At 38.1% G+C, this 17,229-nt stretch overlaps 1 protein-coding gene across 1 annotated transcript in view; it reads right to left on the bottom strand.

Moving 5' to 3' along the window:
- The window catches only part of PTPRQ (protein tyrosine phosphatase receptor type Q), a 218,203-nt gene that overhangs the window by 79,094 nt on the left and 121,880 nt on the right, over positions 1-17,229 (bottom strand). Inside the window, exon 29 of the mRNA XM_057488019.1 lies at positions 11,166-11,489. Coding sequence (XP_057344002.1) covers positions 11,166-11,489 — 324 coding nt within the window. The remainder of the gene's footprint in view (positions 1-11,165; positions 11,490-17,229) is intronic.

The following is a 17,229-nucleotide window of genomic DNA, read 5'->3' as shown; positions in this document are numbered from 1 at the left end:
GCGGACACAGTGCATGCGCGGGGCGCCCTGGATGCTAGGGAAACAGGGCAGCAAGAACAGTGAGCGGATACCGGAGTCCTGGCGCCAGAGAACATAAAAAAGCGAGCAGCCATTTTTTTCTCTTTTTTTTTTTCTGTTTTGTTTTGGCAAGTGCTTTTTGGAAGTCTTAAAGGGATAGGGACCCCAATACTAGGGAAACAGGGCAGCAAGACCGGTGAACAGATGCCTGAGGCTGGTGCCGGAGAATAAAGACGACCGAGCGGCCATTTTTTTTTTTTCTATTAATTTTTTTAATTTTTATATATATATATATATTTTTTTGTGGTCGTTGTTTTGTTTGGCGGGTGCTTTTTGGAACTCTTAAAGGGGCAGGGTGGGACACTTAATCCAGAGGTAGGGAATCCAGGGATCTCCGGGCACCCTAATCCCCTGTGCTGCAGGGAGCACAGAGGACCCTTACGGAGATAAAGCCTCTCAGCCGCTCCCCCACCAACGCGACTCCACCATTTTGGAGCAGCTGCCCGAGCCAGGCCACGCCCACAGCAACAGCGGAGATTAACTCCATAGCAGCCGGGCAGGAAGCAGAAACCCTGTCTGCGCGCAGCTGCGAAGCACAAGCCACTAGAGGTCGCTGTTCTCCCAGGAGAGGAGGGCCACAAACCAACAAGAAAGGAAGTCCTTCCAGCCATCACTCGTCCCAGTTCTGCAGACTATTCCTATCACCATGAAAAGGCAAAGCTACAGGCAGACAAAGATCACAGAGACAACACCAGAGAAGGAGACAGACCTAACCAGTCTTCCTGAAAAAGAATTCAAAATAAAAATCATAAACATGCTGATGGAGATGCAGAGAAATACGCAAGAGAAATGGGATGAAGTCTGGAGGGAGATCACAGATGCCAGGAAGGAGATCACAGAAATGAAACAAACTCTGGAAGGGTTTATAAGCAGAATGGATAGGATGCAAGAGGCCATTGATGGAATTGAAACCAGAGAACAGGAACGCATAGAAGCTGACATAGAGAGAGACAAAAGGATCTCCAGGAATGAAACAATAATAAGAGAACTGTGTGACCAATCCAAAAGGAACAATATCCGTACTATAGGGGTACCAGAAGAAGAAGAGAGAGGAAAAGGGATGGAAAGTATCTTCGAAGAAATAATTGCTGAAAACTTCCCCAAACTGGGGGAGGAAATAATCGAACAGAACACGAAAATACACAGAACCCCCAACAGAAAGGATCCAAGGAGGACAACACCAAGACACATAATAATTAAAATGGCAAAGATCAAGGACAAGGAAAGAGTTTTAAAGGCAGCTAGAGAGAAAAAGGTCACCTATAAAGGAAAACCCATCAGGCTAACATCACACTTCTCAACAGAAACCCTACAGGCCAGAAGAGAATGGCATGATATATTTAATGCAATGAAACAGAACGGCCTTGAACCAAGGATACTGTATCCAGCACGACTATCATTCAAATATGATGGTGGAATTAAACAATTCCTAGACAAACAAAAGCTGAGGGAATTTGCTTCCCACAAACCACCTCTAGAGGACATCTTACAGGGACTGCTCTAGATGGGAGCACTCCTAGAAAGAGCACAGCACAAAACACCCAACATATGAAGAATGGAGGAGGAGGAATAAGAAGGGAGAGAAGAAAAGAATCTCCAGACAGTGTATATAACATCTCAATAAGTGAGCTAAGTTAGGCAGTAAGATACTAAAGAGGCTAACCTTGAACCTTTGGTAACCACGAATTTAAAGCCTGCAATGGCAATAAGTACATATCTTTCAATAGTCACCCTAAATGTTAATGGACTGAATGCACCAATCAAAAGACACAGAGTAATAGAATGGATAAAAAAGCAAGACCCATCTATATGCTGCTTACAAGAAACTCACCTCAAACCCAAAGACATATGCAGACTAAAAGTCAAGGGATGGAAAAACATATTTCAGGCAAACAACAGCGAGAAGAAAGCAGGGGTTGCAGTACTAATATCAGACAAAATAGCCTTCAAAACAAAGAAAGTAACAAGAGATAAAGAAGGACACTACATAATGATAAAGGGCTCAGTCCAACAAGAGGATATAACCATTCTAAATATATATGCACCCAACACAGGAGCACCAGCATATGTGAAATAAATACTAAGAGAACTAAAGGGGGAAATAGACTGCAATGCATTCATTCTAGGAGACTTCAACACACCACTCACCGCAAAGGATAGATCCATGGGGCAGAAAATAAGTAAGGATACGGTAGCACTGAACAACACAGTAGAGCAGATGGACCTAATAGACATCTATAGAACTCTACATCCAAAAGCAACAGGATACACATTCTTCTCAAGTGCACATGGAACATTCTCCAGAATAGACCACATACTAGGCCACAAAAAGAGCCTCAGTAAATTCAAAAACATTGAAATCCTACCAACCAACTTTTCAGACCACAAAGGCATAAAGCTAGAAATAAACTGTACAAAGAAAGCAAAAAGGCTCACAAACACATGGAGGCTTAACAACACGCTCCAAAATAATCAATGGATCAATGACCAAATCAAAATGGAGATCCAGCAATATATGGAAACAAATGACAACAACAACACTAAGCCCCAACTTCTGTGGTACACAGCAAAAGCAGTCTTAAGAGGAAAGTATATAGCAATCCAAGCATATTTTAAAAAGGAAGAAAAATACTAAATGAATGGTCTAATGTCACAATTATCGAAATTGGAGAAAGAAGAACAAATGAGGCCAAAGGTCAGCAGAAGGAGGGACATAATAAAGATCAGAGAAGAAATAAATAAAATTGAGAAGAATAAAACAATAGCAAAAATAAATGAAACCAAGAGCTGGTTCTTCGAGAAAATAAACAAAATTAGATAATCCTCTAGCCAGACTTATTAAGAGGAAAAGAGAGTCAACACAAATCAACAGTATCAGAAACGAGAAAGGAAAAATCACGACGGACCCCACAGAAATATAAAAATTATTAGAGAATACTATGAAAACCTATATGCTAACAAGCTGGGAAACCTAGGAGAAATGGACAACTTCCTAGAAAAATACAACCTTCCAAGACTGACCCAGAAAGAAACAGAAAATCTAAACAGACCAATTACCAGCAGCGAAATTGAAGTGGTAATCAAAAAAATACCAAAGAACAAAACCCCCTGGGCCAGATGGATTTACCTCAGAATATTATCAGACATACAGGGAAGACATAATACCCATTCTCCTTAAAGTTTTCCAAAAAATAGAAGAGGAGGGGATACTCCCAAACTCATTCTATGAAGCTAACATCACCCTAATACCAAAACCAGGCAAAGACCCCACCAAAAAAGAAAACTACAGACCAATATCCCTGATGAACGTAGATGCAAAAATACTCAACAAAATTTTAGCAAACCGAATTCAAAAATACATCAAAACCATCGTACACCATGACCAAGTGGAATTCATCCCAGGGATGCAAGGATGGCACAACATTCAAAAGTCCATCAACATCATCCACCACATCAACAAAAAGAAAGACAAAAACCACATGATCATCTCCATAGATGCTGAAAAAGCATTTGACAAAGTTCAACATCCATTCATGATAAAAACTCTCAGCAAAATGGGAATAGAGGGCAAGTACCTCAACATAATAAAGGCCATCTATGACAAACCCACAGCCAACATTATATTGAACAGCGAGAAGCTGAAAGCATTTCCTCTGAGATCGGGAACTAGACAGGGATACCCACTCTCCCCACTGTTACTTAACATAGTACTGGAGGTCCTAGCCATGGCAATCAGACAAAACAAAAAAATACAAGGAATCCAGATTGGTAAAGAAGAATTTAAACTGTCACTATTTGCAGATGACATGATACTGTACATAAAAAACCCTAAAGACTCCACCCCAAAATTACTAGAACTGATATCGGAATACAGCAAAGTTGCAGGACACAAAATCAACACACAGAAATCTGTGGCTTTCCTATACACTAACAATGAACCAACAGAAAGAGAAATCAGGAAAACAACTCCATTCACAATTGCATCAAAAAAAATAAAATACCTAGGAATAAACCTAACCAAAGAAGTGAAAGACTTATACCCTGAAAACTACAAGTCACTCTTAAGAGAAATTAAAGGGGACACTAACAGATGGAAACCCATCCCATGCTCGTGGCTAGGAAGAATTAATATCGTCAAAATGGCTATCCTGCCCAAAGCAATATACAGATTTGATGCAATCCCTATGAAACTACCAGCAACATTCTTCAATAAACTGGAACAAATAATTCAAAAATTCATATGGAAACACCAAAGACCCTGAATACCCAAAGCAATCCTGAGAAAGAAGAATAAAGTAGGGGGGATCTCACTCCCCAACTTCAAGCTCTACTATAAAGCCATAGTAATCAAGACAATTTGGTACTGGCACAAGAGCAGAGCCACAGACCAATGGAACAGAGTAGAGACTCCAGACATTAACCCAGACATATATGGTCAATTAATATTTGATAAAGGAGCTATGGACATACAATGGCGAAATGACAGTCTCTTCAACAGATGGTGCTGGCAAAACTGGACAGCTACATGTAGGAGAATGAAACTGGACCATTGTCTAACCCCATATACAAAAGTAAACTCAAAATGGATCAAAGACCTGAATGTAAGTCATGAAACCATTAAACTCTTGGAAGAAAACATAGGCACAAACCTCTTAGACATAAACATGAGTGACCTCTTCTTGAACATATCTCCCCGGGCAAGGAAAACAACAGCAAAAATGAGTAAGTGGGACTATATTAAGCTGAAAAGCTTCTGTACAGAAAAAGTCACCATCAATAGAACAAAAAGGATCCCTACAGTATGGGAGAATATATTTGAAAATGACACATCCGATAAAGGCTTGACGTCCAGAATATATAAAGAGCTCACACGCCTCAACAAACAAAAAACAAATAACCCAATTAAAAAATGGGCAGAGGAACTGAACAGACAGTTCTCCAAAAAAGAAATACAGATGGCCAACAGACACATGAAAAGATGCTCCACATCGCTAATTATCAGAGAAATGCAAATTAAAACTACAATGAGGTATCACCTCACACCAGTAAGGATGGCTGCCATCCAAAAGACAAACAACAACAAATGTTGGCGAGGCTGTGGAGAAAGGGGAACCCTCCTACACTGTTGGTGGGAATGTAAATTAGTTCAACCATTGTGGAAAGCAGTATGGAGGTACATCAAAATGCTCAAAACAGACTTACCATTTGACCCAGGAATTGCACTCCTAGGAATTTCCCCTAAGAATGCAGCAATCAAGTTTGAGAAAGACCAATGCACCCCTATGTTTATCGCAGCACTATTTACAATAGCCAAGAATTGGAAGCAACCTAAATGTCCATCTATAGATGAATGGATAAAGAAGATGTGGTACATATACACGATGGAATACTACTCAGCCATAAGAAAAGGGCAAATCCAACCATTTGCAGCAACATGGATGGAGCTGGAGGGGATTATGCTCAGTGAAATAAGCCAAGCAGAGAAAGAGAAATACCAAATGATTTCACTCATCTGTGGAATATAAGAACAAAGGAAAAACTGAAGGAACAAAACAGCAGCAGAATCACGGAACTCAAGAATGGACTAACAGGTACCAAAGGGAAAGGGACTGGGGAGGATGGGTGGGTAGGGAGGGATAAGGGGGGAGGAAGTAGAAGGGGGGCATTAAGGTTAGCATGCATGGGGGGGTGGGAGAAAGGGGAGGGCTGTACAACACAGAGAAGGCAAGTAGTGATTCTACAACATTTTGCTATGCTGATGGACAGTGACTGTAAAGGGGTTTATAGGGGAGACCTGGTATAGGGGAGAGCCTAGTAAACAAAGTATTCGTCATGTAAGTGTAGATTAATGATACCAAAAAAAAAAATGGCAGTTCCTCTGTGGTGACCTCCAATAAGTTCTGCACAAGGGTATAAAGGGCATATAAAAGTGTAGGCAAAGGGCCTGTTTGTGTTTATACAGAGGATCAAAGCCTAATTTGGCTACCCCGAAAATGAACTAAGATACGATATGAAAAAGAACTTCCAACATCAGCACTCTCGGGAAGACTCATGCCAGAAGATGATCATCAAAAAACCCCAACAAAGATCCACGCACTGCTACAGCTGTAGATGCACTCATCCCACCCGTTCCTGGACTTGCCATGGGAATGAGGAAGGAGATATCTAAGCTGGCCTGTGCATACAGTAAAACAACAAATTTGACTGGATCTATACTGTTGGAACTCAACCAAGAATTAGGAGAAGTGCAAATTGTAGCGCTCCAAAATCTTACAACCACAGACTATTTACTGTTAAAAGAACATATGGGATGTGAACATTCCCCAGGAATGGGTTGTTTTAATTTGTCTGATTTCTCTCAGACTGTTCAAGTTCAGTTGGACAATATCCACCATATCGTAGATAAGTTTTCACAAATGCCTAAGGTGCCTAACTGGTTTTCTTGGTTTCACTGGAGATGGCTGGTAATTATAGGTCTGCTTTGGTTATGTAACTATACTCCTATTATGTTAATGTGTGTGTGCAATTTAACTAGTAGCTTAAAACCTATACATACTGAAATTACTCTACAAGAAGATATGTCAAAGAAATAATCAATCTTCCCATGTTTTCTTCTGCCTGCTACTTCTATAGCTTTTCTTCTTCCTTCCTAATTACAACCCTTAAATAGATTTCGTGCCTCATATCAAATTTACCGAGTATCATAATTCTTCCAAGTGGTAAAGATACCTCAAGACTAATACTGGGCATAGAAGCCACAGGGCATAAATATGCAAAGAAGTAAAAAGCTAACCTTTCAAACAATAAGGCTTCTCTCTCACTTACCAACTTTACATTTCCCTGTATGGCCCCGGAAGATGACTGGTTAGCCAGAGACGGGTAAGATTCCTCAAGGGAGGAACAACCTAAGACAGGCACAGTCGCAGGGGGGCCATCAGGTGAGAAATTGGGGATCAACAGAGGTGAGGCTTAGAACCTCACCCCCCTGTTCTGAGAGAAATCTTCTGCATATGTGGATGTTTTATTGCCCTTGTCCAGCTTGGATTAACACATAGTCTACAGGCACACACCTGATCATCTACATTTGCTCTCTTACAACACTAAACTATGTTTTCTACCTTTATCTTGTATCTACCTACCACTTCAGCATTTTATTAAAAATAATAATAATAAAGAGAGAAATGTGGTATCCACATATAAATCAAGTATAAAAATCAAATGAGTATTCATATTTGAACTGACTGTTTATAGTTCATAATGCATGAGCAAAACCGAAAGTTTCTGTGATGACTGCCCTTGCACTGTTCACCATGTAACTTATTCACTATGTAAGAATTTGTTCTCCATGTAAGAACTTGTTCGCTATGCTTCAGAAGATTGGAGACTGACGAAAATTAGGCTTGGGGTGGATTGATGATTGTGCATTAAGCATTGACTCCCCTATACAGAATTTTATTGCTGTTAACAACCATTTGATCAATAAATATGAGAGATGCCCTCACAGAAAAAAAAAAGTACACACTTCCAATGTAAAATAAATAAGTAACCGGGATGTAATGTATAGCATAAGGAATATAGTCAAGATATTGTAACAACTTGGTATGGTGATAGCTGGTACCTAGAATTATCATGTATATAAATGTTGAATCACTGTGTTGTACACCTGAAACTAATGTAATACTGTGTGTCAACTACCCTTCAATAAAAAATAATTATCTACAGAAAAAAAAAAATCTTCTCTGAAGACATAAGAAATTCTAATAGCATGGTCTGTCTATAGGACAGTAGTTGGCCAGAAGTGAATAGTGACTGTCCCTTTAGACAGCATATTCTCTGTTAATTTGCCAGGGTTTCTACCACTCCCGACTGCCTTATATCAGCCTGTTTCCTTCATTAGGGTCCCTGTCAGGTAACTTTCAGTTGCCCCTGGTACTTTAAAGTTTATTCAGTCAGTGTCCCATTTTTCTATCAAATCTGTACCTGTGATTTTATTTATTCTTATTGGTTGAAGCAATTAGTATCCTTAGCTTTATCTATGTTCTAATCTCTAAGCATCTATTTCTTTTAGTTTTCTATTAATTGGATAATTGGATTAGAATAGTTATTTCTTCTCAAAATCAACAGGTCCAAAATAGCCATAGTTATTAACTAAACCCAACCTGAATTTGATTGTTCCATATTTTTCTTTTCTTTGTTATGACACCATCATCCTCACCATCACCTGCATTGAAAAACAATTCTTTCTCCCTTAACTATTTTCACTCATTTATTCAAGTTTCATTCATTCAGGAAACATTATAGAGTGACTATATTATAAATTAATATCATATTTAGTTAAGTAGTATAGTTACCTAGTGTTACCAAGCACCATTCTAGGAAATAAAGAAATAGTGATGGTCAACACAGATTTTAAACACAAACAAAACAAAAATAAAAAATGATCAGGTAATCATAAACGTTCTTTAAAATACAATAACATTCTAGAAAAATACTGCATGGCTATTTTAGATTGGGTGGTCATGGAAATTTGTTCTCAGCAAAAATCATTTAAGTAGAGGTATAAGTTATAAAAAGTTGCTCATGCAAACTTGGAGTTGGAAGAACATTCCAGTCAAAAGGCCCCAATTCTAGGAGGTTAGTGTGGTCAAGCAACAGAAAAAATGTCCAGAGTGAGGGCAGGGTAATGGTAAGTGGGAAAGTGGCTATGGAGGAGGTTAGGGAGTTAGGTGAAAGCCAGGTTATGTAGGGTTTTGTTAATCATGTTAAGAAATCTGCATTTTATTTGGAGTCATGGGGATTCTTTGGATGACTTTAAACAAGGAAGTGAGATTGTCTGATTTAGGTTTAAAAAGATCAGCCAGAAGCTCAGGAGGTCAGTTAGGTTAATGCAGTGGGAACAGTAACAAAGGACAGGACTACAATGAAGGCGGTGAAAATGGAAATATGAGTTTAGATGGTGCTGTTGAGGTAAGTCATTGGCAGAGTTGTGGAAAAGAATATTGCCTAGATTTTCATTTTCTGCAACCGGATGAATAAAGGTGAAGGATGAGAAAGTGTAGACCATGGTAATTTTTAGAGGTATGTTCAACATACAGGCCCATGATGTCAGCTGACCAGGTAAATATACTGATCTGGGCTGTAGGGAGCAGACAGAGCTGGAAGTAGATATTTGAGAATAATCACTGTATAAATAGAGTTTAAAGCCATGGGAGAGAATAAGGCCACTTCAGGTAAGATCTCATAGGGGCTGTGTACTGATAAAGAAAAGGGCCAAATACAGATCTCTGGACAATCCAAACCTAGATTAAGAGAAAAAAAGGGTAATGAGCAAAGAAGACTGAGAAAGAGCTACTAAGCAGGTAGGAAAAAACCAGAAGAGCAGATTTTACAGAAACCAAGAATCAAAGTGCCACAAAGAGGCGAGGCTGGACAACCGTGTCGAAGGCTGAGTTGTCTGGATTGTTTCTCAAATGCTGAATTGCATTAACAAACATTTATTAAACATTTACTTTACAGATAATATGTCACTTACTCTAGGGTATAGTAAGAAGAGACTTGTTTAGTGATCTAGAAAAGAAAGCCTCTAGATCAAAGTTTGTTTCCTTGACTAATTATGGAAATATTTCCCTAATTAATAAAGGCCTTGACAGCATCCATTTGTCACTGAAAATCTGTGTGTGCACACTTACACACATTACTCTGCTAAGAGGTATGGAAAATTTTTTGTTTTAAATATCATTTGGATTTGAAAAGAATCACCCAGTAGTAGTCCTGGTTAGGACAGGAGGATGGTAACATAGGCTCCTTCTCTGGAGGGTTTACATGGGCTGGTGTTGGGATGGCTAACCTGGCCGATCTGATAGTCACTCTGGAGGGGCTGGGGCAGGAATGGCATTTGAAGGACAGTGTAGTCAAGCCTCAGAGCCCCAGCCTGCAGCAGCTGACTTGCTATTCATCAGTTTTGCGTGGAAGTCACCCCAAGTCTATCCAGACAGTAGACAGGATGAATAATAGAAATGTTTTTACTTAATTACAGATAGTGATGTTGTCTAAGAGAGTAGGGTAACGAGTTATTTTTAAATATGAAACTAACGTAGCAAGAGTCACCTTTACCTACACTTTGAGTGATTTCTATGAAAGCATTTGAATAGTTTTTTCTTGAATGCAAAAGTCCTAAAAGATGTGCGGATGGCAGAATAATGTTGAGAGATCATTTTGTGTTTCTTCTCGGTATTTTTTTTCTTCTTCCCATCTCAAGCTGGGAGCCAGGCCCGTGGGATTTCTTTGTCTCAGAATTTTGTACAGGTGCAAAGCACAATCTGTGAAGCCACTTGCAGACTCATTTCATCTGGTTTACCGTGAGTGCATGTGTGTGTGCATAAGCCTGAAGTCATTGGGAAGGTTGTAAAGTCTGGCAGAAAAGCAGCACAGCTTCCAAATAGGAAGGAAAAGTGTAGGCATGGACAAAGGGTGCTCAAGAGCAATCCGTACGGCCCAGTGATCGGCCACAGGAGAGACTTGTAATGCTTCGTGGCAATATAAAACTTGGGACCATGGCACCACTCTGGGAATATGGGAAAAGCCCAAATAATGACTGCAATAGAGTTTCCCATTGAAATTCAATTCAATTAAAAATAAATATATTACTTTAGTTTGCAGACTAACTCAGTCATTTATGTGTCATGAATTCTACACACAAATGTATCAAGTAGAAATCATTAATATATAGACACAGAATATAACAGAAATCAATGTGTATATATGTGTATATACAGAGATATACATATATATCTATGTATTAAGATGGAAGCCATCACAATTCTATCAGACAGTATTCAGGAAGTAATAATAGAAATTTGTTTCCTTAATTATGTTTAATGGTTATTATGGTTAGTGATATTGTCTAAGCAAGTAGGACAACCAGTTACTTTAAAATATAAAACAAAGGTTGCAAGAGGAATCTTTGCCTACATTTTGAGTGATTTCTAGGGGAAACCATTTCAAGAGCTTTTCCTTGAATGCAAAAACATTTTAAGAGCCTTTCCCTGAATGCAAAAGTATATCAACCTATACGGGCCAGTACTCACGGCCAGGCAGGGTTTGCGCGGACACCCAGCCTGAAGCGTTCCCATAGCCAGCATTAGTGCTGGCGGCCACTTGGAATCTATACCATCGAAATTTCTTTAATCCGTATACCGTCTCTTCAGTGAGGTCAGATTCATAGAGGTATTGGATTTTTTGATATTCAACACATTCTTCAGATTCCCATTCTCTGCACTGCTGAGCCCGAAGTTGCGTAGTAATCTTATAATTCTGGAAGTAGCCAAAGATTCTGTCAGGCCTCACCCATGTCAGTGTGGCACTGGTTGACTGTACGTTCGAAAAAGTGATGTTTGTGGGAACACTGGGAACTAAAAAATAAAAGGGAAAAAGGAAAAAAAAATGAAATTACCAAACATTCTGTGGAAAGAAGAAAGCCACGGCATTTAAAATGATTTCCTTATTATGCACCTAGGGGTGCTTTCTTCTTCCAACTGCCCTTAGATAAATACCCCCACATTTAATGAGCAGCACCCTAAGGTCATACCTCAGAGACCACTGGTTCAAAGGGATAGACAGAACAACTGGGATTTGCTTTATTCCCAATTTTGCTCCCAAGTGGTTTAAGTTGCTTACATAAAATTACTTTGGCTTCATATATTAGCACTGGTACAAAAGAAACCTACATGCTTGTATAACCCCATGTATATCCCTAAGTATGGCTAGAATTTTTAAATAGTCAGTTTCCAAAAGAGATATTCTTATATTTTAATATCTAGGTAGACACAAGTACCTCTTATATATGGTAAATGTTGATTATAAAGTAATTTTTAAAAAACAAGGTTAATTAATAATTTATAAGTTGATTTTTATTTTATTTTGCATATACTTAAAATTAACAAAACCCTTTCTAGATCATCATCCAGCAGATAGATATTAACACAAAGACTAAGGTATCTGTGTATTACCTACAATCACATGGTCCTACTTAGAGTCGCTTATTGGGTTTCATATTAACTTCTGGTTTGTTGTATGCATTTTGTATGTCAGGCTCTGTGTTTGGTGTTAGGGATTCAAGATACATAACTTAACACCTTGTTTTAAAAAAATAGTCATTCATTGGACAACAAATAAGCATGTTATGGTTGGAAACACGAAAGAACTGTTAGCTAAGTGTATGGGCACTTTCTTCAACCATGCCTTTCCCTGTATAGGTGAGAGGGTTTTGCTCAGGAGGCTGAGATAGAACAACAAGGACTTGTATGAAAACTCTATGGTAACATTCACACTTAAAATAAGAAAATAATAAATGAGTTAGAAAACTCATTAAGTCTTAAACATATTGTATTGATTCAACATTCAATACATGATGAGCACCTAATTTGTACCAAGTACTACTGTAGGTGCTGGGAATACAATAGACAAAAAGGATGAAAACAGGAGAGTAATCAGGAGGCTACTGCAAAGTGAACACAGGAAACCACGATCGGCCTGAACTAGGGTCGCAAGAGCAGAAAGGAAAGGAAGCATTCAGATCCTGAATAGAATTTGAAGGAGAGCTGACACGATTTGCTGATGTGCAACATGGGACAGAAAGAGACCAGCAGAGGAAAGAGAAGGAGAGGAATAGAGGAAAAAGTTCTAAGTTCTTTGGATCAAACAAATAGAAAGATGAATTCGCTCTTAACCAAGACAGAGATGACTGGGGAAGGAGTAAGCTTTGGGGAGAAAGATTACAAACTGAGTTCGAGCATGTTAGCTTTGAGATGCCTATCAGATACCCAGAAGGCGATGTCATGGACTAGAGCGTGGAATTCTGCAGAGACGTCTGGACTTAAGTTCAGAAAATTCTGAATTTCCTCTCAAATTCTTACTGAATAGACTTAGTGCTAATATACTTGCCTAAATCCAGAAGAGAAGAGGAAGTCGAATGGCATGGAAAATAAGAAATAAATTACTTGAAGCCAAATGACCAGATTCAGTAACTCGGTTTCAAATAATAAAATTTACCATCAAATCTTACTGCATTTAACTGAACATTAACCTTTACAGCATTAGAAACAGAACGCTTGATACTCTTCTGACAATACATTCCCTCTTTATCTTTATTTATGTAGAGAAGAAATTAAAGAAAAAGTAATTTTTAAGGAAAATTTACCTTTATAGAAGAAGCTTTAGATTAGCCAAAATGTAGAATTTCCATAATTTATTCAAATACCTCAACCACTAAATTTGAACTTAAGACTACTTAAGATAAGACACAGTTTCAAAATATTCCAACACAAAGCAGAGAAATATGACTGACTTGGAGATGCAGGAAAAGTTTTAAGAGAAATGACTGCATGTGAAATGGGATTTCACTGACTGGAAAGGTAAAGATATTAGAAAAGGGGGTAATGCTGTCTAAGTCAGATTTGACTATAGCCTACAATTCATGCTGGCAATCACAAACAGAGAGACTGTGCAACACCCTGGGACATACTGTTCTAGAGGGACAGACTTACAGACAGCTCCTCAGGCAATGGAAAGCTATCTATCATGGGGTCAGAATGAGATGTTCATATGTAAATTTTATTAAGTCTGTTACCAGTGTTAACTGCACAAGGGGAAAAGACACAAATTCATAGACACTGGATTAGTTCAAAAAAAGATGAAATAACATGGTAGCAATAGGAAAGAAGTACATTTTTAGATCTGTCTTGGTGGTTGAATTCATTCAACAGGCAAAGGAAACAAAGATCACAGGATCATATCTGAGGGAAATTTAGAGATGATTTTTTGTTCCACTTGTCTTTTTAATATCTGATCTTTACATAGGCAGATGTTCCCCAACATTCCCAGCCCCTGTATACACACCTTTTTCCTGTTTTTCCACCAAAACTGCTCTAAGTGCTGATGTGAAGGAATTTTGTGCTTGTAATCAAGAATTCAAATTAGCTTGCATTAAAATAGGGGGAGATTATCCAGTGTGCCTGATTTTATAACACAAGTACATTAAAAGAATAGAGTTTTATTTGGCTAGTTACTAAAAAGGACAGTATTCAAAGCAAAAGATAGATTCAATGTACAAAAATTTCTTCTGTGCTGGCTTTGAAGAAGTAGGGGCTCACATGATAAAGAATTCAGGACATCTCTAGAAGCTAAAAGCAGCCCTTGGCTAAGAGCCAGTCAGGAAATAGAGATCTCAGTTGTACCACTGTAAGAAACTGAATTCTGCTGCACCAGGAGAGTTTGGAAGAGGATCTGAGCTCCACATGAGAATACAGCTTACTGACACCTTGATTTAGCTTATGAGACCCTGAATAGAGAATCCAAGCCCAGCAATGCCCAGACTTTGGACCTACAGAACCATGCACTAATAAATGCCACTAAATTTGTGACATAATAATAGAAAAATAATGCAACTTCCCTCTACAGAAAGACCAATGTCTACTCATCTAGAGCAAAACTCAAAACAAAATCTTGAAATCGTTTAACATTTATTTCCAGATAACTCTATTAGTTTGCACAGCCTTCGATATTTTAAACCGATACATACCTCCCTAAAAATCCTAATTCTACACTGAAAACCCACTTTAATAGGCTTAATCCTATTTTTATCTCCACATCTTTCCAACACTTATGTCAAATATCTAGAACTTTTGGTTCTGCATTCATATCAATAAAAGATTGAACAATTACTTCAAAATATGTGTGTTTATTTATATATCCTATACACATAAAAATGTCAACATACTAGATTGTTTCTGAAGGTCTAGATTAATGCTTGGAATAAAACAGGCATTGAATAAATATTTTTTTGATTGTATGAATAAATGAATAAGAGGATATAACAGGGACTTGATTTAGGTAAGTGGTCAGGCTTTCCTGATGAATTATAATTTAGTCAGAAACTAACAGATAAGATGTAGTTTCCCAGAAGGAAAAACATCAGTATGTGTTAAGACTCTGAGGGAGGAGAGAGTTTGGCACATGGGAAACACTTACAGAAGACTGCTGGGTCCCCAGGAGATGGATAGAAACCTAGGAAGTTGGAGATGTAGGCCAGAATCTGATAATGTTGAGCCTTCTAGACTAAATTCAAGATTTTTAGTTTTATCCTAAATGCAGTGGGGATACTTGAGAAGTTTTAGATCGACTTATCATTTGCATTAAAACATAGACCCTGCTCTTTCCCCACAAGAGCCAGGGAGTAGGCTCTAGACATTTTCCTTTCTTTCTAGTCCATCACCACCATCCCTCCCACGTTTCAATTTCCTTTACCTAGGGTTTACTAACCAACTGGAGGTGGGAGAAAAAAATGGATGCATTAGCTATACAATGAACTGGAGAAGGCAGAGGAGGCCACGCTTTCCCCATTTCAGCAGGAGGGATGACTAGATTCCCATGGCTCCACGACCAAATTTTTTTCCCTCCAATGTTCAAATTTTAGGAAAGAAGACTTTAATTGCAAACTTTGTTACACATTAAACATTTTCAGTAGCCTATCAACTCCAAATAAGTACTGGGGAGAAGTTCTGCAGAGAAGAAAAGGTCTAAATAGGATAATACTTTAACTTGACAAAGAAACAAAGTGTGTGCAGGAGTTATTTTTAACCTGGCTAAAGAAGAGTAATAACAATTGCAGTTGCCATCCATGTGACAGGCACAGGGATCCATGTGACAGGCACAGGGATGGGCCTTGGACAGACCCCAGGGTCTGGCACATACGGGGGCTCAGCAAGTGCTGACTATAGGAATAAATTACAGTTCACTGAACAGTCCTTTGGTTTTCATGCGGTATGTGTTGTCCACATTTTTCAATCAAATGTAGTTAGAAAGATCAACCAGAAATAAATCTAATCTGAGACCAAATATGTAGTATAACTCATAGACAGTGTTTTTAAACAAGGCTACCTCAGAGGCACTCATAAATGACCAGCAGCAACCCTCATTTATACCCACTATCTTCCCTTCTGACGAACTGTGTGTTGAACTAGACTATTTCAAGGCAATTGCCCTATTGAATTACAGATACAAAAAGGATTACGCTCATTTTAGCATGGAGAATCAGATTTCCATTCTTTAAGAATGACTAAAAACCTCAAACTTTTTCTATCCACAGATGGTACTAATTTGAACACATCATTCCATGCTTCCTGGAGTAATCACGCAGCTTGCTTAGATTTTCTAAACATGACTGAACGGTGATGAAGCGATCAACATTCCCTGCCAAGGTATTCCGTAAATTACATTTTTGTTCATAAATTATTCTTATCAGTGAAATACTTTCATCATAGTTGAAATGGAAGTCTGTAGAACTATAGAAGTAAAATTTGTTACAGTTTTAAATGTATGTAAGTTTTTAGTGACTATTAGATTCTACTTAGAAGATGAAAATATGTTAAAATGTAATTATTCTTTAAACTTCTGAATATCAATTATAGCAGTTCCCAATCTCTCATGATAGGATTCCAATGGTAATTTGTACTGACCTCTCACTGAATTGGTTTAGTATACTCATATGGAAGACCAAGTTTATTTCATTCCTTATTTATGACTATATATTTTTATCTTCAAGCACAGATTAATCTTTTTTAAGCAAAACAGATGTCTGAAAATTTATATTTATAAATCATATTTATAAAACTTACAAAAGTATCAGCATCATCTTTCCTAGTTAATTAAGAATATTGTCTCCGCTAATTTTAAATAATCTATATTCTTTTTAGAAACACAAGGTACAAACATATGATCTGAGCATACACAAATAAAAGTAGTTTACTAACACTAACATAGTATGTATCAATGTAAAAATAGAGATTCCTGCAAAGTTGAGTGCAAAGAAAATGTTAACGTACCAGATATAAATTTTGCACCTACTTGAATTTAACAATAGCGTTTATTGGACATTCACACTGAATGATGTGGGCAAGTTGTAAGTTTTAGAGTATAAGCTCTCTTCATACATAGATGAAAAGACATTTAGCTAATAGAGACCACCACAAATAGGTGGTGCCAAATGGAGAGGCTCAAGGAAAGGAGAAGATCTGGGAACTGTAATTCAAAGAGACAACTGAAGATTAGTAGAGATGTGGAAGAAAAGACGTTTAAGTAGATTGAGTAGGCAGA

Source organism: Manis pentadactyla, chromosome 10 (assembly GCF_030020395.1).
Source record: "Manis pentadactyla isolate mManPen7 chromosome 10, mManPen7.hap1, whole genome shotgun sequence".
Lineage (NCBI taxonomy): Eukaryota > Metazoa > Chordata > Mammalia > Pholidota > Manidae > Manis > Manis pentadactyla.
The sequence above is the reverse complement of the archived record's forward strand: the minus strand, read 5'-3'. Positions and strand labels throughout refer to the sequence as shown.